This window comes from Schistocerca piceifrons, chromosome 3, assembly GCF_021461385.2.
Source record: "Schistocerca piceifrons isolate TAMUIC-IGC-003096 chromosome 3, iqSchPice1.1, whole genome shotgun sequence".
Taxonomy (NCBI): Eukaryota; Metazoa; Arthropoda; class Insecta; order Orthoptera; family Acrididae; genus Schistocerca; species Schistocerca piceifrons.
Genome location: NC_060140.1, coordinates 842,613,817 through 842,636,502, shown reverse-complemented (window position 1 = coordinate 842,636,502; position 22,686 = coordinate 842,613,817). Strand labels below are relative to the sequence as shown.

At 40.3% G+C, this 22,686-nt stretch overlaps 1 protein-coding gene across 1 annotated transcript in view; it reads left to right on the top strand.

The window, feature by feature from the left end:
- The window catches only part of LOC124789783 (DNA topoisomerase 2-alpha-like), a 195,246-nt gene that overhangs the window by 113,807 nt on the left and 58,753 nt on the right, over positions 1-22,686 (top strand). The window contains 2 exon segments of the mRNA XM_047257251.1: positions 16,280-16,415; positions 16,496-16,795. Coding sequence (XP_047113207.1) covers positions 16,280-16,415; positions 16,496-16,795 — 436 coding nt within the window.

Sequence of the window (22,686 nt, the reverse complement as noted above, 5' to 3'; positions counted from 1 at the left end):
AATCTCATTGCCAACTTTATTTTCTAAAATGTTCAAAAAAGTTATGTATTCAAGAGTAGTCTCACATTTAAGTGAAAATAATTTACTCAGCATGTCACAGTTCGGATTCCTGAACGGTTACTTGACTGAAAATGCTATCTACACATTTACCCATCAAATAGTACAAGCCCTAAATAACAAATTATCTCCAGTTGGTATTTTTTTTGTGATCTTTCCAAGGCATTTGACTGTGTGCATCGTGTCACACTCGTAGATGTTGTTGTTGTTGTTGTTGTTGTTGTTGTGGTGGTGGTGGTCTTCAGTCCTGAGACTGGTTTGATGCAGCTCTCCATGCTACTCTATCCTGTGCAAGCTTCTTCATCTCCCAGTACCTATTGCAACCTACATTCTTCTGAATCTGCTTAGTGTATTGATCTCTTGGTCTCCCTCTATGATTTTTACCCTCCACGCTGCCCTCCAATGCTAAATTTGTGATCCCTTGATGCCTCAAAACATGTCCTACCAACCGATCCCTTCTTCTAGTCAAGTTGTGCCACAAACTTCTCTCCTCCCCAATCCTATTCAATACCTCCTCATTAGTTACGTGATCTACCCACCTTATCTTCGCATTCTTCTGTAGCACCACATTTCAAAAGCTTCTATTCTCGTCTTGTCCAAACTGGTTATCGTCCATGTTTCACTTCCATACATGGCTACACTCCATACAAATACTTGCAGAAACGACTTCCTGACACTTAAATCTATCTCGATGTTAACAAATTTCTCTTCTTCAGAAACGATTTCCTTGCCATTGCCAGTCTACATTTTATATCCTCTCTACTTCGACCATCATCAGTTATTTTACTCCCTAAATAGCAAAACTCCTTTACTACTTTAAGTGTCTCATTTCCTAATCTAATTCCCTCAGCATCACCCGATTTAATTTGACTACATTCCATTATCCTCGTTTTGCTTTTGTTGATGTTCATCTTATATCCTCCTTTCAAGACACTGTCCATTCCGTTCAACTGCTCTTCCAAGTCCTTTGCTGTCTCTGACAGAATTACAATGTCATCGGCGAACCTCAAAATTTTTGCTTCTTCTCCATGAATTTTAATACCTACTCCGAATTTTTCTTTTGTTTCCTTTACTGCTTGCTCAATATACAGATTGAATAACATCGGGGAGAGGCTACAACCCTGTCTCACTCCTTTCCCAACCATTGCTTCCCTTTCATGCCCCTCGACTCTTATAACTGCCATCTGGTTTCTGTACAAATTGTAAATAGCCTTTCGCTCCCTGTATTTTACCCCTGCCACCTTCAGAATTTGAAAGAGAGTATTCCAGTTAACGTTGTCAAAAGCTTTCTCTAAGTCTACAAATGCTAGAAACGTAGGTTTGCCTTTTCTTATTCTTTCTTCTAAGATAAGTCATAAGGTTAGTATTGCCTCACGTGTTCCAACATTTCTACGGAATCCAAACTGATCTTCCCCAAGGTCCGCTTCTCCAGGTTTTTCCATTCGTCTGAAAAGAATTCGCGTTAGTACTTTGCAGCTGTGACTTATTAAACTGATAGTTCGGTAATTTTCACATTTGTCAACACCTGCTTTCTTTGGGATTGGAATTATTATATTCTTGAAGTCTGAGGGTATTTCGCCTGTCTCATACATCTTGCTCACCAGATGGTAGAGTTTTGTCAGGACTGGCTCTCCCAAGGCCATCAGTAGTTCTAATGGAATGTTGTCTACTCCCGGGGCCTTGTTTCGACTCAGGTCTTTCAGCGCTCTGTCAAACTCTTCACGCAGTATGTTATCTCCCATTTCTTCTTCATCTACATCCTCTTCCATTTCCATAATATTGTCCTCAAGTACATCGCCCTTGTATAAACCCTCTATATACTCCTTCCACCTTTCTGCCTTCCCTTCTTTGCTTAGAACTGGTTTGCCATCTGAGCTCTTGATATTCATACAAGTGGTTCTCTTCTCTCCAAAGGTCTCTTTAATTTTCCTGTAGGCAGTATCTATCTTACCCCTAGTGAGATAAGCCTCTACATCCTTACATTTGTCCTCTAGCCATCCCTGCTTAGCCATTTTGCACTTCCTGTCGATCTCATTTTTGAGACGTTTGTATTCCTTTTTGCCTGCTTCATTTACTGCATTTTTATATTTTCTCCTTTCGTCAATTAAATCCAATATTTCTTCTGTTACCCAAGGATTTCTACTAGCCTTCGTCATTTTACCTATTTGATCCTCTGCTGCCTTCACTACTTCATCCCTCAAAGCTACCCATTCTTCTTCTACTGTATTTCTTTCCCTCATTCCTGTCAATTGTTCCCTTATGCTCTCCCTGAAATTCTCTACAACCTCTGGTTCTTTCAGTTTATCCAGGTCCCATCTCCTTAAATTCCCACCTTTTTGCAGTTTCTTCAGTTTCAATCTGCAGTTCATAACCAATAGATTGTGGTCAGAATCCACATCTGCCCCTGGAAATGTCTTACAATTTAAAACCTGGTTCCTAAATCTCTGTCTTACCATTATGTAATCTATCTGATACCTTTTAGTATCTCCAGGATTCTTCCAGGTATACAACCTTCTTTCATGATTCTTGAACCAAGTGTTAGCTATGATTAAGTTATGCTCTGTGCAAAATTCTACAAGGCGGCTTCCTCTTTCATTTCTTCCCCCCAATCCATATTCACCTACTATGTTTCCTTCTCTCCCTTTTCCTACTGACGAATTCCAGTCACCCATGACTATTAAATTTTCGTCTCCCTTCACTACCTGAATAATTTCTTTTATCTCGTCATACATTTCATCCATTTCTTCATCATCTGCAGAGCTAGTTGGCATATAAACTTGTACTACTGTAGTAGGCATGGGCTTTGTGTCTATCTTGGCCACAATAATGCGTTCACTATGCTGTTTGTAGTAGCTAACCCGCACTCCTATTTTTTTATTCATTATTAAACCTACTCCTGCATTACCCCTATTTGATTTTGTATTTATAACCCTGTAATCACCTGACCAGAAGTCTTGTTCCTCCTGCCACCGAACTTCACTAATTCCCACTATATCTAACTTTAACCTATCCATTTCCCTTTTTAAATTTTCTAACCTACCTGCCTGATTAAGGGATCTGACATGCCACGTTCCGATCCGTAGAACGCCAGTTTTCTTTCTCCTGATAACGACGTCCTCTTGAGTAGTCTCCACCCGGAGATCCGAATGGGGGACTATTTTACCTCCGGAATATTTTACCCAAGAGGACGCCATCATCATTTAATCATACAGTAAAGCTGCATGTCCTCGGGAAAAATTACGGCTGTAGTTTCCCCTTGCTTTCAGCCGTTCGCAGTACCAGCACAGCAAGGCCGTTTTCGTTAATGTTACAAGGCCAGATCAGTCAGTTATCCAGACTGTTGCCCCTGCAACTACTGAAAAGGCTGCTGCCCCTCTTCAGGAACCACACGTTTGTCTGGCCTCTCAACAGATACCCCTCATTGTGGTTGCACCTACGGTACGGCCATCTGTATCGCTGAGGCACGCAAGCCTCCCCACCAACGGCAAGGTCCATGGTTCATGGGGGGACTCGTAGATGAACTCAGGTTTTATGGAATTGAAGACTACACACACACACACACACACACACACACACACACACACACACACACACACACACAGCTGGTTTGAATCATACTTAACAAACAGAAAGCAAAAAGTTGTGCAGAACAATACAGATAATGTTGGGAGGATGGTAAATTCTAGTGATTGGGAGTGATCACAAAGATAGTCCCACAGGGTTCAATTTTGGATCCTCTGCTGTTCCTTATACAGGGTGTTACAAAAAGGTACGGCCAAACTTTCAGGAAACATTCCTCACACACAAATAAAGAAAAGATGTTATGCGGGCATGTGTCCGGAAACGCTCAGTTTCCATGTTAGACTTCATTTTAGTTTTGTCGGTATGTACTGTACTTCCTCGATTCACTGCCAGTTGGTCCAATTGAAGGAAGGTAATGTTGACTTCGGTACTTGTGTTGTCATGCGACTCGTTGCTCTACAGTACGTAGCATCAAGCACATCAGTACGTAGCATCAACAGGTTAGTGTTCATCATGAACATGGTTTTGCAGTCAGTGCAATGTTTACAAATGCGGAGTTGACAGTTGCCAGTTGCCCATTTGATGTATGGATTAGCACGGGGCAATAGCCGTGGCGCGGTACGTTTGTATCGAGAGAGTTTTCCAGAACGAAGGTGTCCCGACAGGAAGACGTTTGAAGCAATTGATCGGCGTCTTAGGGAGCACAGAACATTCCAGCCTATGACTCGCGACTGGGGAAGACCTAGAACGATGAGGGACACCTGCAATGGACGAGGCAATTCTTCGTGCAGTTGACGATAACTCTAATGTCATCATCAGAGAAGTTGCTGCTGTACAAGGTAACGTTGACCATGTCACTGTATGGAGAGTGCTACGGGAGAACCAGTTGTTTCCGTACCGTGTACAGCGTGTGCAGGCACTATCAGCAGCTGATTGGCCTCCATGGGTACACTTCTGCGAATGGTTCATCCAACAATGTGTCAATCCTCATTTCAGTGCAAATGTTCTCTTTACAGATGAGGCTTCATTCCAACGTGATCAAATTGTAAATTTTCACAATCAACATGTGTGGGCTGCCGAGAATCCGCAAGCAATTGTGCAATCACGTCATCAACACAGATTTTCTGTGAACGTTTGGGCAGGCATTATTGGTGATGTCTTGATTGGGCCCCATGTTCTTCCACCTACGCTCAATGGAGCACATTATCATGATTTCATACGGGATACTCTACTTGTGTTGCTAGAACATGTGCCTTTACAAGTACGACACAACATGTGGTTCATGCACAATGGAGCTCCTGTACATTTCAGTAGAAGTGTTCGTACGCTTCTCAACAACAGATTCGGTGACCGATGGATTGGTAGAGGCGGACCAATTCCATGGTCTCCACGCTCTCCTGACCTTAACCCTCTTGACTTTCATTTATGAGGGCATTTGAAAGCTCTTGTCTACGCAACCCCAGTACCAAATGTAGAGACTCTTCATGCTCGTATTGTGGACGGCTGTGATACAATACGCCATTCTCCAGGGCGGCATCAGCAATTCAATGCGACAAAGGGTGGATACATGTATCCTCGCTAACGGAGGACATTTTGAACATTTCCTGTAACAAAGTGTTTGAAGTCACGCTGGTACGTTCTGTTGCTGTGTGTTTCCATTCCATGATTAATGTGATTTGAAGAGAAGTAATAAAATGAGCTCTAACATGGAAAGTAAGCGTTTCCGGACACATGTCCACATAACATATTTTCTTTCATTGTGTGTGAGGAATGTTTCCTGAAAGTTTGGCCATACCTTTTTGTAACACCCTGTATACTGTGGCCTCTATTCTACTTCGCAACTGTTGGTTTGCGTAATTCACTGCAATCCAGCCTGCACCTGGCTGTAACTTGTGCTCAGCATATTGCACAAAACTAACTTTCCCTATCCTAAATGGTGGTGCCGCCACAGTGCGAATAAAGTGTTTATTCGAGAATAATTGGCATCTGATTTACCTATATCGTAACAATATAATAAAGTGGATCGTTATGTAATAAGGAAAAGAAAAGTAGAAGCATTTGAAGATTCCGGTCACCATTCAGCAGCATAAACACCACCAGACATAAAGGCAAAGCCCAGCACTTCATCAAAAGTTCCATAACAGAGTTCATTGGCTGTTTCCTTTAATCCCACAGATATTGGCAATTATTTGAATATACGAGGGGGGGGGGGGGGGACCCAAAAGAAACTGGACTCCGAGGGCACTGCCACTCGTAAATTTAGTGCAGGGTTCTCATGCTAGATGGTGTTAGTAGAGACCTTCATGAAACAGCTGTGCAGACGGTGTCAGTGTAGAGCTGCACGTGCAAGTGTGGTATTGTGTTTCTCTGACTGTTGGCGTGTTACCTCTGCGAAATTGTTATGGCAACTGTAAAAGAACAAAGAGTGTGTGTGAAATTTTGTTTCCTGCTTAAAAAAACTGCAACAGAGACAAATCGAATGCTTCAGGAAGCTTTCCAGGACGACACTATGAGCCGCACACAGGTTTTCGAGTGGTTTGGGCACTTTAAACGTGGTGAGATGTGTGTTGAAGACCAAGCTCGTTCTGGACGGCCTTCAACGTCGCAAAATGAGGAGAACATTGAAAAGGTCCGGCAAAAGATCGATCAAATTTCAGCAGAGACAGGAATCAGTTGGAGCTCATGCCAGCGGATTTTGAGTGAGGATTTGCACATGAGACGTGTTGCTGCTAAATTTGTTCCGCACCTTCTCACACAGGAGCAAAAAACCATCCGCATGAATGTGTGTCAGGACTTGAAAACAGAGATTGCACGAGATCGAAACTTTTTGAACAAAGTCATTACAGGGGATGAGAGTTGGTTTTACGGGTATGATCCAGAAACCAAGCCAGTGGAGGACTCCCAACTCTCCCAGACCAAAAAAAGCAAGGCATATGTGAAGACGATGATCAATGTATTTTTTGATGTTCGTGGAATTGTGCATTGGGAATTTGTACCCCCTGGCCAGACTGTTAACCAGCACTTTTACTTGGATGTTTTAAGGTTTCTGCGAGAGTATGTGAGGAGGAAACGCCTGGAACTTTGGCGATCAGGTGACTGGTTTCTGCATCACGACAACGCTCCAGCACACACGGCCTTACGAGTGACCCACTATTTGGCTTCTCAGAGGTGGTCTGTCATTCCCAACGCTCCGTATTTGCCGGACCTAAAAAAAAAAAAAAAAAAAACGCTAAAAGGGGAGCGTTATGATGATGTGGAGGTGATAAAAACAGCTTCACAAAGGGCACTGGACAATATCAAACGTGAAGAGTTCCAAACATGCTTCCAACAGTGGGAAAAGAGACTTGACAAGTGCATCGCATGTAAAGGAGAGTATTTTGAAGGTGACTGAAGTAATTTTGTAAAAAGGTTCATCAATAAATTTTTTATGACAACAATCCGGTTTCTTTTGGATCCCCCCTTGTATTAGTGTTAGGAAATATTACTGATGATATAAAACACAATCTTGTCACTTGCTGCATGAAAACCTGAAAAAGGTTATATCTTTCCTACTTCGAAGCACAACAAGGGGGGGGGGGGGGTGAGTATAATGCAGACAAGTGCACAATAATCACTTTGTACAGTATCCATGGCCAGTGATCTCACAAGTTAAAAAGGGACTTGCATTAACTGTTCAATGTTTGTGAATAGTAAAGTGGTTGGAGGAAAGAAATCCATTAATTCCAAGAACTTGTGACTGAACCACTAACAAAGTTTGCTAAACTTACTGGTAAAGATAGTGACCTTGAGACCCACTCACAGCTCAAGTACCACATTGAAGCGTCAACAGATGCAAAATTATTTCTGGCAACATGAGACAACTGTGAACTTGAGGTCTCAAATCAGTTGTCAAGACAGATATTGGAAAGCATTATAGAAAACAGAGACCATCTTGTACCTACAATAAAAACAAAGTATTCCTCTGTGGGGGCATAGAGGTGATGGGAGTCTATTAGAAAACAAATACGATCTTGAATGTATAGTGAGTAACGAGGGAAACTTTAGAGCTTCCAAGATTTATAATTGACACTGGAGATTTGTAACTAAAATATCACTTTGAAACCACTAAAGTGAATGCCACCTACTTGAGTAAAACAATGTGTAACGAGCTTATTTCATGCTGTGAACAGTGATGTTGTTGAGAATACTAGAGAAAATTAAAGATTCTCGTTATTACAGCATAATCTTTGATGAGACTACGGACATAGCGCAGATCACCCAACTGAGTTTAGCTGCAAGATATGTTGCTGGTGACGGCAAATTACACGAAAGATTTTTGGGTTTTGTTGACCTCCATAAAGACGATAATTGTGGTGGAAACATTGACGATGAACCTCAAGAGGAAGAGCATAGCATTACTGGTGAAGTATTAGTTACTACGATTTTAAGGAGAATGTATCTTTGCTGTGTTGGTATAGGCTGTGATGGCTGCTCAGTTAATACGTCAGAATTGAAAGGAGCTGTGGCTACAATGAAAAAGAAAGCTATCAATGCACAGGTAGCACCATGTCGAGGTCATCAGCTCAACCACACTGTTTCTCGCAGTCACAAAGTTACATGTGTGAGAAACTCACTTGGTACTACTGTAGGGTAGTGGTAGTGCCGTCCTTTAGTGTCTAGCAAGGGGTTTAGTACACTGGAGTGTCACCTAAAACACTCACTGCAGTCACATTGTCAAACGAGATGGGTTGAGCTACGTGATGCTGTTATTCAATTCGCAGCTGATCCCGGAACAATTTGCTAAGTTATTAAAGAAGTAAAGTGTTGGAGGGATAGAACAATGGTGCCAAAGCCAATATTGTCCTTCGAGCTCTCTCTAATTGCGATTTAATCATCACTCTGTTTACACTGAGTGACATTATGAGCATGACATATCCAGTCAGCAAAATCTTAAAAGATCCTAGCTTGGATGTCGCAATGGCAAAAGCAAAAATAGATTCAACACTCAAGGTGTAAGACGGCATGAGAGCTAATGCTGATAGCCACTTTGCTCGTATTGTTGAAGAGGCGAAGGCAGTTATGGAAGAGTTAGACGTGGAAGTGAGTGTTCCTTGTCTTACAGGCGGAGGAAGACGCTGGAAAACAGCGATCATAATGATGATGCTATGACATATTGGAAAAGAACTGTTTTTATTCCAACACTGGACCATGTTACGACTGACATGAGGGAACGTTTGCTGAAGAAAATATTTATCATTTAAAATTCAATGTACTTTTGTCCTCACAACTATGGAAACATGATGGTAATGATTTGGCACATAAATTGAATCAGTGCTAAACTGAACTACCATTCTTTGAAGAAGAATCACTCTTTGTGATTAAAAAGAGACCAATGGGAGAGATTCTTTAATACAAGCAGACGAGAGTAAATGCCTTTAATGATTGTGATTTTGTTATGCAAGCGTTGTCTGCTTGCCCTAGATCTGACTGTCCTACTTTGTACATGCTGTACAAAATATTTGCTTGTATGCCTGTATCTATTGCTACACTAGAAAGAAGTTTTTCAACATTGCTGTGTACAAAGGCTTGGCTGAGGTCGACAATGGAGGAGGATTGACTTAATGACTTGGTTCTGTTGAACACTCAGCCTGACATTGATTGTGCTATTGACAACGTAATTAAACAATTTGCCAGGAAGAATAGGCACATAGAATTCATCATTTAAGGAAGAGAACCACAGCTGTAACTTTTTATATCTTATTATGGCATTGTCTTTCATTTGTGTATACTCATTTTAAATAAAACTTTCTTAAACATTGCATGTGACTTGATAATTTTTTATTACGGCAAAAGTGAAGGTAGCTAAAGATATTTTTAGCACCCCCCCCCCCCCCCCTCCCGTCATATAAAAATGTAGTAAATGAAGCAGGCAAAAAGGAATACAAACAAGTCAAAAATGAGATCGACAGGAAGTGCAAAATGGCTTATCAGGGATGGCTAGAGGATAAATGTAAGGATGTAGAGGCATATATCACTAGGGGTAAGATAGATACTGCCTACAGGAAAATTAAAGAGACCTTTGGAGAAAAGAAAACGACTTGTATGAATATCAAGAGCTCAGATGGAAATGCAGTTCTAAGCAAAGAAAGGAAAGCAGAAAGGTGGAAGTAGTGTATAGGGGGTCTATACAAGGGCGATGTACTTGAGGACAATATTATGGAAATGGAAGAGGATGTAGATGAAGATGAAATGGGAGATATGATACTGCGTGAAGAGTTCGACAGAGTACTGAAAGACCTGAGGCGAAACAAGGCCCCGGGAGTAGACAACATTCCATTAGAACTACTGACGGCCTTGGGAGAGCCAGTCCTGACAAAACTCTACCATCTGGTGGGCAAGATGTATGAGACAGGCGAAATACCCTAAGACTTCAAGAAGAACATAATAATCCCAATCCCAAAGAAAGCAGATGTTGACAGATGTGAAAATTACCGAACTATCAGTTTAATAAGTCAGAGCTGCAAAAAAACTAACACGAATTCTTCACAGATGAATGGAAAAATTAGTAGAAGCGGACCTTGGGGAAGATCAGTTTGGATTCCGTAGAAATATGGAACACGTGAGGCAATACTGACCATACAGCTTATCTTAGAAGAAAGAATAAGAAAAGGCAAACCTACGTTTCTAGCATTTGTAGACTTAGAGAAAGCTTTTGACAATGTTGACTGGAATACTCTTTCAAATTCTGAAGGTGGCCGGGGTAAAATACAGGGAACGAAAGGCTATTTACAATTTGTATAGAAACCAAATGGCAGTTATAAGAGTTGAGGGGCATGAAAGGGAAGCAGTGGTTGGGAAGGGAGTGAGACAGGGTTGTAGCCTTTCCCCGATGTTATTCAATCTGTATATTGAGCAAGCAGTGAAGGAAACAAAAGAAAAATTCGGAGTAGGTATTAAAATCCATGGAGAAGAAATAAAAACGTTGAGGTTCGCCGATGACATTGTAATTCTGTCAGAGACAGCAAAGGACTTGGAAGAGCAGTTGAACGGAATGGATGGTGTCTTGAAGGGAGGATATAAGATGAACATCAACAAAAGCAAAACGAGGATAATGGAATGTGGTTGAATTAAGTCAGGTGATGCTGAGGGAATTAGATTAGGAAATGAGGCACTTCAAGTAGTAAAGGAGTTTTGCTGTTTGGGGAGCAAAATAACTGATGATGGTCGAAGTAGAGAGGATATAAAATGTAGACTGGCAATGGCAAGGAAAACGTTTCTGAAGAAGAGAAATTTACTAACATCGAGTATAGATTTAAGTGTTAGGAAGTCGTTTCTGAAAGTATTTGTATGGAGTGTAGCCATGTATGGAAGTGAAACATGGACGATAAACAGTTTAGACAAGAAGAGAATAGAAGCTTTCGAAATGTGGTGCTACAGAAGAATGCTGAAGATTAGATGGGTAGATCACATAACTAATGAGCAGGTATTAAATAGGATTGGGGAGAAGAGAAGTTTGTGTCACAACTTGACTAGAAGAAGGGATCGGTTGGTAGGACATGTTCTGAGGCATCGAGGGATCACCAATTTAGTATTGAAGGGCAGCGTGGAGGGTAAAAATTGTAGAGGGAGACCAAGAGATGAATACACCAAGCAGATTCAGAAGGATGTAAGTTGCAGTAGGTACTGGGAGATGAAGAAGCTTGCACAGGATAGAGTAGCATGGAGAGCTGCATCAAACCAGTCTCAGGACTGAAGACCACAACAACAAACAACTTCCTTGAGGTTTCTCTGTATCTGCCACTGGATGAATGTGGTGCTGTAATTTTATCATTATAACTTTCTTCTAAACCTAGTTAATCAGTCATGTTGTGTGTTTTTTTTTTTTTTTTTTTTTTTTTTTTTTTTTTTTTTTTTTTTTTTTAGTACAAAAATCTGTTTTTACTTGACTTGAAAAATAAGAGGTAACTTCATAAGAACCTCTATAGTATGTTTTTACATAAAACAGAACCTAAATTCAAAACTAAAATTTTCTTTCCCAATATTTCACACTTTTGAGATTTTGTGAGAAGTGGTTTCCCGTGGAAACCAATCAGTGGATCATGCTGAAGCTCTGAATAATATTGGTATGGTTTTACATCATCTGGTACAGTATTGTGACATCATTTACTTATTTAATTTTACATTAGATTGTTACACAATGTTTTGTCTGATTACTCATGCAGATGTTAAGCACTTTCGACTTGGCCCTGGCCAGGTAATGGAAAAGTAGCGATCTCATTTTCTCGCCACCATTGCTTGCTTCCCCACAGCATGAATGCCTGGAGAGAGCTATATGAGTACTTGTATGTGTGCTGTGTACATAGTGTGTAGGTAGTATCAGCAGACTGATGACCTCAGAAGTTAAGTCGCATAGTGCTCAGAGCCATTTTAGTATCAGCAACTGATTTTCTTATATGGGTACACTTATGTGAATGGTTCAGTCAGCAGTTTGCAACCATCACTTTAGTGCAAAGTGTGCTGCTCATAGAAGAGGCTTTGTTTCAAAGTGATCAGATTCTAAATTTTCACAGTCGGCATGTATGTGCTGTCAAGAACCTGGATGATGTAGTGTAATCACATCATCAAGGAAGATTGTCTGTCAATGTTTGGGACAGCATTGGTGATGGCTGTTTGTTAGGGCTGCGTGTTCTTTCACCCAGGCTCAGCACAGAAGTTTATGATGCTTTCTTAAAGAATACTCTCCCTGTTCTATTAGTACCCGTTACCTGTGTCTATACGAGGCGACAAAACATTTACTTCATGTGCTATGATGCTGCTCCTCATTTCATTGTTAATATTCGTAGACTGAAAAGAACAGATTCCATTACAGACAGACAGATAGAGGAGGACCAATTCTTTGATCTCCACGTGCTGTAGACCTAAACTCACTAGACGTTTATTCTGAGGCCATATGGCAACTCTTGTGTACAGGATCACGAAACAAGCCGTACGGAATCTTTGTGCCTATGTTTTCGAAGGCCATTCTCCAGAGATACAGCTGTGTGTCAGGGATTCAGTGCAGTGGTAGCTTTATGAATGTATCTTTGCTAATAAAGGACATTTCTAACATTTTGTTTAGAAAAGTGTTTCATACTGTGGTGATAAGATTTTTCCTGTGTGTTTCCCATTTCTTGTTTTTAGAAACTGAGCTCTTAACTTGGAAATAAGGCGTTTGCCGACCCATCTCTGGGTAACATATTTTCTTTCTATATGTATGAGAAATGTTTTCTGAAAGTTTGGCCTTGCTTTTATGGCACATCCCATATTTTACAAGAAAAGATAAAGCTTTCACTATTAATTTATCACTTTTCACCGCTTGTCCAGTTTTTTCCACCTTGAAACAAGGGCATGCACACCTGTGCGATAAAAATTAAGGTCCTGCTTCCTCCATCATGCCTGCCATGAGCTGCTTTGAGTGTGGCGAACAGATGGAAGTTGGATGGTGCTGGATCAGAGATGTATGATGAATGGGGCAAGGCTTCCCAGCCAGTCTTTGCAATTTCGCCATTGATGAAGGGATTGATGTTCCAGTTACAATTTTCACCAAAACTCCTTCCACTTCGCACTTGAGCACTGTAAAATTCTGGATGCAATTGTTTGCCCTGTCTCTTTACTCTGGTTAGTACCCAGTCTGCACAAATCTTGGATTAGCCCAGTTTTTCAGTGACCAACACGCTGCCGTTACCGACGGATAACTGACAGCATAATTTGCTAAAGGTGTGTGAAACCACAGCAGTTGTTTGCTTGCATATCGGCGTAGCATCTGACAACTGTGTTTCCCCTTTATATGCTCTACTGCAATGAACCCATCACCTAATGGTTCTGGCATCCACTCTCTTATAGCTTTCATGAATGCAATTGACTATTTCACCCTCTGCATTGAGGAATTCAATCACAGAACACTATGTTATATGTAAGTCAGTTTTGGACATTTTCTAAACTTAAACAGCGCACATTGCTACTGGAATGGGCTGGAGAAGGAGGTTTGCAGAAGTGCACCAAATTTACAATTACTGCATTATCAAGTTAATGAAGGAGAAAGAAATTATGAAAGAAATAGGATGCGTAGATCTACTTACTAAGTTTCAAGAACCAATGTAAGTCCCTAAGAATCAAAAGTATGTTCAACACAAGATCTGGATAGTTACATAATGCACAGAGGCTTTCAAATAGGCATTCTTGACACACTATATATGTGAAAAAAGCAAGACAGTCTTAATATGTGGTACTGTTGTAAGTACCCTCTACAATGCATACAACAGTTGTTTGCCAATTGCGGCTATAGAATATGATTTTTTAAAATTGTCCACATTTTTTCTCGCTTTGTAGTTTGATATTTACAACCTATAAGGCACTTACACGCTGACGATTTCACCGCACGACCTCTTGTGCTCCTGCCGTACCTGTGACTGTTGGTGGATATTCTGCTTTGTTGGACCCTTTCACATGTGACAGTCCGGCAGCATGGTTGTGCTACGGTAGTCATTTGTTAGTGCTTTGAGATTGTTGAATAACATGCATTTTCTGCATCATATTAAAGAATTTTGTGTGCTTTTCTGCTGCAAAAATGACTTTAGACAGGGAACTTTTTATCACTGAAGTGAATGTCATTCTGTAATTTGGGAATGAGAAAATGATGATTACGGCAATAAGATTGAAAAGTATAATGCTTTCGGAGTAGATGTGAAAAAAAAATGTTCCTGACTTTGAAAATAAACCAGTTGTTTCCAACATTCATTCCACTTAAATCTATCTCTGTCGCTAACCAAGTTGTGCGGAAGGCAACATGCTCCAATTATCACTGCACAGAGGTCCTCCTTCACATTTAAAGGACAATAAAATATTTGCCATTTGTTGGATAGGATCCGAAAAATATGGTATGTAGTGGTGCATTCTCTGTAAACTGTAATTATAAGCTTTTCTTTTTTCTGTCATATTTTTTTCACTGCATGGGTGGTGCAAGTTGTCTTCAAGAGCAAATGTTTCATCTCTGACGAAGCGGAATGGAAGAGGTTCGCCTGAGAAAGGCCAAGGCTTTGGTAAATTTAACTCCACGAGAGAAAAGCCTCAAAAACTGGTTCTCTTGCAGAATAAAACAAAAAAGTGTATATTTTGGTTCTATCACCTGTTATTGCAACTAAACCAGCAGAGTTGGGAGAAGCTGTTGCTCATGCTTACGACACAAATGACTGCTGTGCAGGGTACAGTTGCTTCCAATGCTCATAAGAGACAACGGGTGATGGACGAGAGAGATTGTTTGTTACTTGCAGCAAACATCAAAGAAAAAGAATTATCAGAGACTGAAGCCAATGACACTGACAAACACAGCAAATATGAATGCCAAATGGTAAATGATGTCAGTTTAGAGAAGATACAACAGGTTTTACAATTAACTAGGAAACTGTAATTTTCAGCCCATGTCACACATGTATGTTCAAATTCATCCATAACTATTCTTACATCCAAATACATTAAGTACTTGAAATTGCGATGCCACACATTCACCTATATTATCTGACTTATCAGTAGTCACTGGCTTACTCTATAGATAGTGTAAATATCAGTGTTGGTTCACTGTATTTTAATATTAAACAACTCAAAAAATTACTCTTAAACCTAACTTAAAAATGAATCTGTATGTAAAATAAAGTATTTTACTCATGTAGTTGAGGAATTTTGCAGAGTTTCCTCTCAGTTCATTGTGTGTTTTTTAAGGAGAGAGAAAGAGAGAGAGAAATGCTGTTTTTCTCTCAATTAGTTAACGTAGGATGTATCTGGTTCTTTCATTGAAGTCAGTGACGTCTCTATTTTCTTTTCAGTTACAAAGTGAAAAGCAACACTTCCTGTCAGAATCCATATTGTAACTGGCTTGCACAAGTATGCAGTCAGTCTGTCACAGAGCTTTTGACACATGGTTCAGTTACATGCTTGACAATTCAAACACGTGATAATCACGCATTGCAATAAGTGGACTGTGCAGCTGAATTGCCGCAATGAAGCAGCCGTAGACATGTAATGTGAATCTGATGCTAGTATGTAAGCACCGACATGTAGGCAAGGGCTTAGTGTGGCATTCATGTCTTTCTGATACGTGTGTGCCTAATGCAAGAATTTGAACTACGGCGACGTTATTACCAAGTGTGCGCAAACAGAACAGAATGTTCTTGTTCTTTTCTTGGCTGCCAAAGGACAAACACTTGTAGGCATCCATCGGAGGATGAAGAATGTGTATGGGACAGCATGTGTGTCGAAAACTACCTTTGTGGAATGTTGTGCCAAGTTCCATGCTGAGTGCTGCTGCTTTATGATAACGCATGTCCCCATATTGCAAATTTTGTAATGCAGAAGTTATTCAAACTCACATGTGAAATACTTGAGCACCCGCTGTATACTTCTTATCTCTTCCCATGTGATTGTCTTGAAAATCCTGTTGGACAGAAATGCGCAGCAGGCAATTACAGACTTCTTCATGCAGCAGGATGCAGTGTTTTACCAAATGGGTATCTTCAGCCTGGTGAATCAGTGGGGTGATTGCTTCAATTCTTAAGGTGATTTTGCCTGATTCGCTTAGTGATTCTGGACTGTACATCCTTTGAATGGAGACTTTTTGATCACTGCTTATATATTTGCACATGTCACAAACATTGTCATCTTATGGGCAACATAAATATTTGGGTTCCAGGCACTTCCAAGAATATAATACTGATACAACAGTACGATTTGTGGTGAAAATGACTCCCGAAAAACTACAGAAAGCGGAACAGGAAGGATTGCACAAGTTTTTCAAATTAGAAACTACATTGACGACCACTTCCATGGTGAGTGCTGTACAGTGTCAACAATTGTTAGATATACTGTGCTGCATTGTTTCAAACTGACCATATGTTTTTATTTTCAGTGTGCGTTTGATGATATGCAGTGTCTCAGAAAATATGATTCAGTTCTTCAAATTCTAAAAGAGTTTTTCAATTTAAGACTTAATTTTTATGGAAAACGCAAAGCTTATTTGGAAGGTATGCTTCAAGCAGAATCCTTGAAGTTGAGTAATCAAGCTCGATTTATTTTGGAAAAATGTGATGGGGTCCTGGTTGTGGAAAACAAGAAAAAGAAAGTGATTATTGAAGAACTGAAGACGAGGGGATATGATGCTGATCCTGTAAGGCAGTGGAAACTCAAGCAAGACAAAGAAGCATTACTGGTAAATACATCTTTCACCTGTATATTTGCTTTAGGCAGCATGGCTAATTTTAGTGCTTTATTTTGGGATAGGTCTAACAAAACTGAAAGCTGTTGAGTGATAGTGGGATTTGAGCAACTCACCTGTTTGTAAGCAAAAAATTTGATACTTGGCTCTGTTCAGAATTTAATTGCAGAAGAAAAATATGCTACTCAGCCAGATATTTACTTATTTTTTTTATTTTTGATTGGAAATGGTTAAGGCAACCACTCATGTAAAGTGGGAACTTTGGGTTTGAATCCCTGTCCAGCACAAATTTTAATTGTTGTCATTCCATTACACAGCTGATGGTTGTCTCTATTCACAGCTGCAAATACATTTCATGACATTTGCAGTCGCAGCAGTGTGCATGTGCGAAGGAACATTGCATCCTAGTTCTTAACCAAACAAGCATTGCAATATTGCTAGAAATATTGTATTTGAGTACCGCAATTGTGCTCATTGTACATTCGATTTTGAAAATTATTCAGAATTTCTTTAGTAAAAGTTTGTTTATTGAGAATCACTTGTCACAGCTGAAGAAAACAAAACTAACCATACAGTAGATTCATTTGCAAACACAAACTTAAAATATCACTATTTACAGGACCTATAAAACTAGGACAATCTATAGCTTCATTTAATGTTGTGGTCTGTTCAAAAACTTACTAAAATTTTGATTGTGATGTCCCTCACACGTCCTAACTTTTAATTGCCATGTGACAATTGGAGGAAGTGCTCCTTAATAGTCACGCAATGGACACAGTGCTACTACTTAGATGAGTCATCTACAATAGTCACTTTTATAGGCTCTAATCAACTTATGCAGCAGGATATTCTAGGTAACCAGAGGTAATATCAAGATCAGTTTTGTGCGCACCCCTCTCAGAGAGAGAGAGAGAGAGAGAGAGAGAGAGACGACACGGCATGTTCAATAGCTTTCTCTGTTCAGTACTTCCCAACCAAACTATCAGTTTCTGTCTCATTACCCCGTACTGCCATTTTGACATCAACTGCAAACAAAATGTGGTTTCAGTACACTGTTCTCATTGTTATTTTTTGTTATCTATTAAACTGTCTAGAATGAGATATCACTTTGCAGCTGAGTGTACATTGGTATAAAACATTTTGGTAGATAAAATCTGTGTGCAGAAGGTAGGAGATGATGTACTGGCAGGAGTAGGACGGGTCGTGAGTTTTGTTTGGGTAGCCCAGCACTTGCCTGGGGAAGGCAAAGGTCACAAGTTTGTGTCTCAGTCCTGTACATAGTTGTAAACTGCTGGAAGTTTCATATTAAACTATCGCTAACTAACTATACTTCTTAGTCGTTGTATATGTTTTCCACCAATTTTCGTTTTCTGACTGGACTAAAATTGCACTCGGAACTGCAGTTTGAACCTGAGTCATACCATTTGGTGGGCAGTAGTGCGGATTGAAAGTTCAATATAGTGTGAGCTTTAAGTAGATGGATTAAATGGCAAAGCAATATCTGTGAGAGCATCTTCTGGCAATACAGATTATTCTGATTTGTCGTGGTGGTTTATTTGATTTGTAGATGATACTTAATATCAGCCTATGCATTGATTTATGCAAGACAGTAACATATTTTTAAAAAAATCTTGTATTATTGAATGTTCATATGAAATTGTGAATCTTGCACTAATCTGAACCTTTTAATACTTTGCTTCCACATAAGGACAGGGAGGTAAGTTCACATTATAGTTACCTGTATTAACTTTCCTGGCACACTGATCCAAGTATTATAACTTAAATTTATCAGTTAACTTTGTACAAATTGGGTAGAAGTATTTTATAAGATGTGCAAGTGTTTGGCTTTTTTATTACCTGATCCTTGCTTGTAGGAACGCAAAAATTAATGGTAAATGTGAGGATATTGTAATGCGCATATGAATACCAGAAGCTGACCCAAGGAAACAGCCATATTAAAGTTAAATTTTTGTTTAGAAAGTATAGTGCTAATCAAATTTAACAAAAGATCGATATTGAACTGTAAGGTAGAAGACGGACTGCTCGGAGAAAATAACTGAAGAGTTTGATGGACCAGAGAAGCATCTGAAGAAGGGTGAGATGTGCCCGAGAAATAAAGACAATCAGTGAAAATAGTGAAATGATACAGTAGGTGAATGGTTGAATCGTTGGCAGGTACAAAAGAAAGAAGAAACTGTGACACACGCACACATGTACGCCATGTGCAGTTGAACACCAAATGCCTGTCAACCTGGTGCTTGGGGGGAGGGGGGGGGCGCCTGCATTTGGTGTTGTCCTGTAGGATAGGAGTTATGGGGGAGAGGTTTTGGAGGGATATCTGACAACTTTGAGAGAGGCAGCAGATTTATGGTACGGGAATGTGACAAGGGCACCAGAGCTGGTAAGTTCATGCGGCATGTGCCGATGACGGTTTGGAGATGTGGATTGGAAGAGGATGACAGAACAGAGGAAGAGGAAGCTGTTGGTTAGAGGATGTGGATGCAGTGCATTTGTGGAGGATCTTGAGACAGAACAATTTGAGGAGCAAAGGATGTATTGGAAGGCTAACTTCCTTTTGCATCATTCAGAAAAGCTGGTGCTGGATAATCCAGATGGCGCAGGTTGTGAAGCAGCCACTGAGCATTTTAAACTGAGCAGTATGTTCTGCCACTGGATGGTCAACTCTGTTCTTGACTGTTCGTTCTCATGGACATCTGGTTGGCAGTCATGTCTACATAAAATGCTGTGCAGAAATTACAGCAGAGGTGGTACATGACACGGCTACTTTCACCAGTGGCCATGTCTCTGATAGAATGAGGTAAGCCTGTGACAAGACTAGCGTACGATGTGCTGGGTGGGTGAATAGGGCAGGTCTTACATGTGGTCGTTTCCATATGGTGAAGGGTTGCATGCGGCAAACTGATGGACCAGCCAGGGTGTTGTGCAGATTGTGTGGGCAGTGATCTATCATCTCGGGAGGTTTGGAAAGGAACTTGGATAGGATGTTCCTCATATCCGGGCATCATGATAGTTACCCATAGCCTTACAGAAGGACAAGGTTCAGTTGCTCCAGCCCGGATCGATACTGAGTGATCAGGGGGACACTCTTTTGTTAGTGATTCTTGTGGATGGTGGGAGGATTAAAGGGTTGTGAGGATATGGCATGGGATATCTGTATGCGGACAGTTGAGGGGTTGTGTTGACCTGCAAAGACCTTGACGAGTCCTTCAGCATACTGAGCAGGGGAATTCTCTTCACTGCAGGTACACCCTCTGAGGGTGCACAGACTAAACTCGAGCCATTTTTTGGTGCTGAAGGGGTGATAGCTGTGAAATTGTAGGTACTCTTGTGGTTTGTGTGCTTCTTGTGGACAGAGATATGGATGGAACCATCAGAGAACAGGTGGCAAATGTCCAAAACGATGCTGTGTTGTGTTGAAGATGACAAGGTGAAGCGGATGGGAGAGAAAGTGTTGAGGTTGTGCAGGAATGAGGGTAGGGTGTCTTGGCCCTGGCTCCAGTTCGTGGTCCAGATCATGAAGGCATCATCAGTGAATGAGTTTGGAATTGGAAGGACCTGTCATAACAGTTCATTTGCCAAACTACAATCCTAGCATTGTGTGTTCAGCAGGCACAGTTTAGCTGCATGGGTGTGTGTGGGTGGATGGGTGTGCACGCGTGCCCACACATAAAAGTTTGTACTCTACCTAGTTAAAGGATTTGTGCAACAGATAGCAAGTTTTCTTCCTTTTTTAGTGTCTGTCGATGACAACGAACACTTCTACTGTTCTGTGAAGGGTCTCATTTCTTCTGAAGTATTTACATTCTTCCATATCTTCTCTTATAATGTAAATGATAACAGGATTCTTATAAGGTGAAAAGTAAAGCTGTCATTAATCTGAAGAAAGGTTCACGATTGCATCATTCTACTGGAGGTAACATGCCTTCTTCTGATCTTTGAAATAACTGCCCAGGAAACTATTATCTTACAAATGGCTGGGGATTGAACCTTACAACTGTGGTCTGTAGTCTGGCAGTTAAGCACTTAGACACCACCCAACAATTCAAATAACAGACTCAAAATGAAGCAGAAATTCGCAAGACTGGAATAGAATAAGGAATGGAAAGAACAGCTATCAACTATAGCTATTAGTGAATGGAAGCAAGCCAGTTGGTGTAGTGCGTATTAGTTGATACAGTAGGAATTTAAGATATTTATTGAATATATGAGACAGGCTTCTGAATATAGAATATTACTGTAGGATGTAGTTACACGAGTAGCAGGAGACTGGTATATGTTATGCCATGTAAGTTACATTGAGCATGTTGACTTTCGTAATTTTGATTTGCAGCTGAACTGTAGTTATTGAATAGTATTTAGTTCAATGAAGTTTTGGGCCGTGGCTGTGTAAATTTCTTGGGCTTCTTTTTCTCTGCATTCTGCAGTAATGCGGGAAATAAGGTGCTTCACCTTAAAATTTTTGGAAATAAATATGAAGAGGTCCCTAATCGACATTCTCTGTTTATTCTTCGATAAGAGTACAGTGCATTCTTCTGTGTAAGACTTTCTTAATACAGGAACATTACATATTTTATTTTCTCCAAATCTTATATAAGAGTGACATGAAGCAAATTTTACAGTCTTCTGTTGTTTCTTCATGATCTGTTCCCGGAATTGTTACTCTGTGGATATTTACAGTGGGCTTGTTGTGCTACTGCAATGTGGTATGACACGGTGTGAAGCTTGTGCAGACGCTGCCCATACAAGTACTTCATTGTGCTGTATTGTCACCCCACCTTGGAAGACAAGTGGCGTCCCTCGGTACTCTCATTACAAGCAAATTACATAAAATAACTGTACAACAGTTGCCCACTCCTAAATATTAAATCATTGTCATTTATGGTTTGCAAGCATCCTATGTTGGAAAGATCGACATTTCTTCTGGATTGATAAGTAATGCAACAGTTGGAGGATGTATTCCTATTGTCGTTTTATTTAGAAGTAGGAAGGGAAACCTTTGATTTTTGTTATGATTTGTGTTGTATAAGATATTTATTTTGTATGAAAATATAATGTGTGCAGAAATTTAATTTCTGTAGAACATTTTGGCTATTGGCATTTTGGGCTCATTGCTAGTCTAGTTTCAGATAAAGCAATAACACGAATTAGCTTTTAACTGTAGTTTAGGAAAGATATTTGTTAATGACACAAGCTGACCAATCAAGTGCCAAAACTCGGGCCTTTGAGATGCATCTCCAGTTGAACAGGCCCACAACTGGTCAAAGGACTTTGTAATCTCTCAAAGATATGTCATGTGCAATTTCAGACAAGCAAAAATAACCTGCTGGTACCAGAAGTAAACATTAGTGGTCATATACAAAATTAAACAGTGTGTGTACAACTCCTTGATATCCATCTGCATAAGAGGTTACAGTGGAGTCAAGTCAACACACACACACACACACACACACACACACACACACACACACACACACACACAAGCTAAGCTCAGTTCAGCGTGATTCCGTTGAGATCTCTCTCATTGTGTTGACTTAAAGATAATACCCTTATCTTATACTGCATGTTTTCCCTTCCTGTTTTATGGAATTATCGTGTGAGGCAATGCACTTAACCTAAATATTTATTCAACAGGCGAAAGCAGCAAAAATGTTGTGTAAAGTATGACTTCACATCTTGCAGAGATCTCTTTTCGGGAATGTACCTTGTATATGTATTATACGTACCTTGAGAGTGAAGGGTATCTTATCCTTGCTGGGCAGTAATGAAGCTGCAGAGATGTTAGATTTACTTCAAGGTGAGGATATTGATATGACTCGCATAGGGCATATCAGTGGGAGGCAGAACCCAACAAAGACCTGGCATGG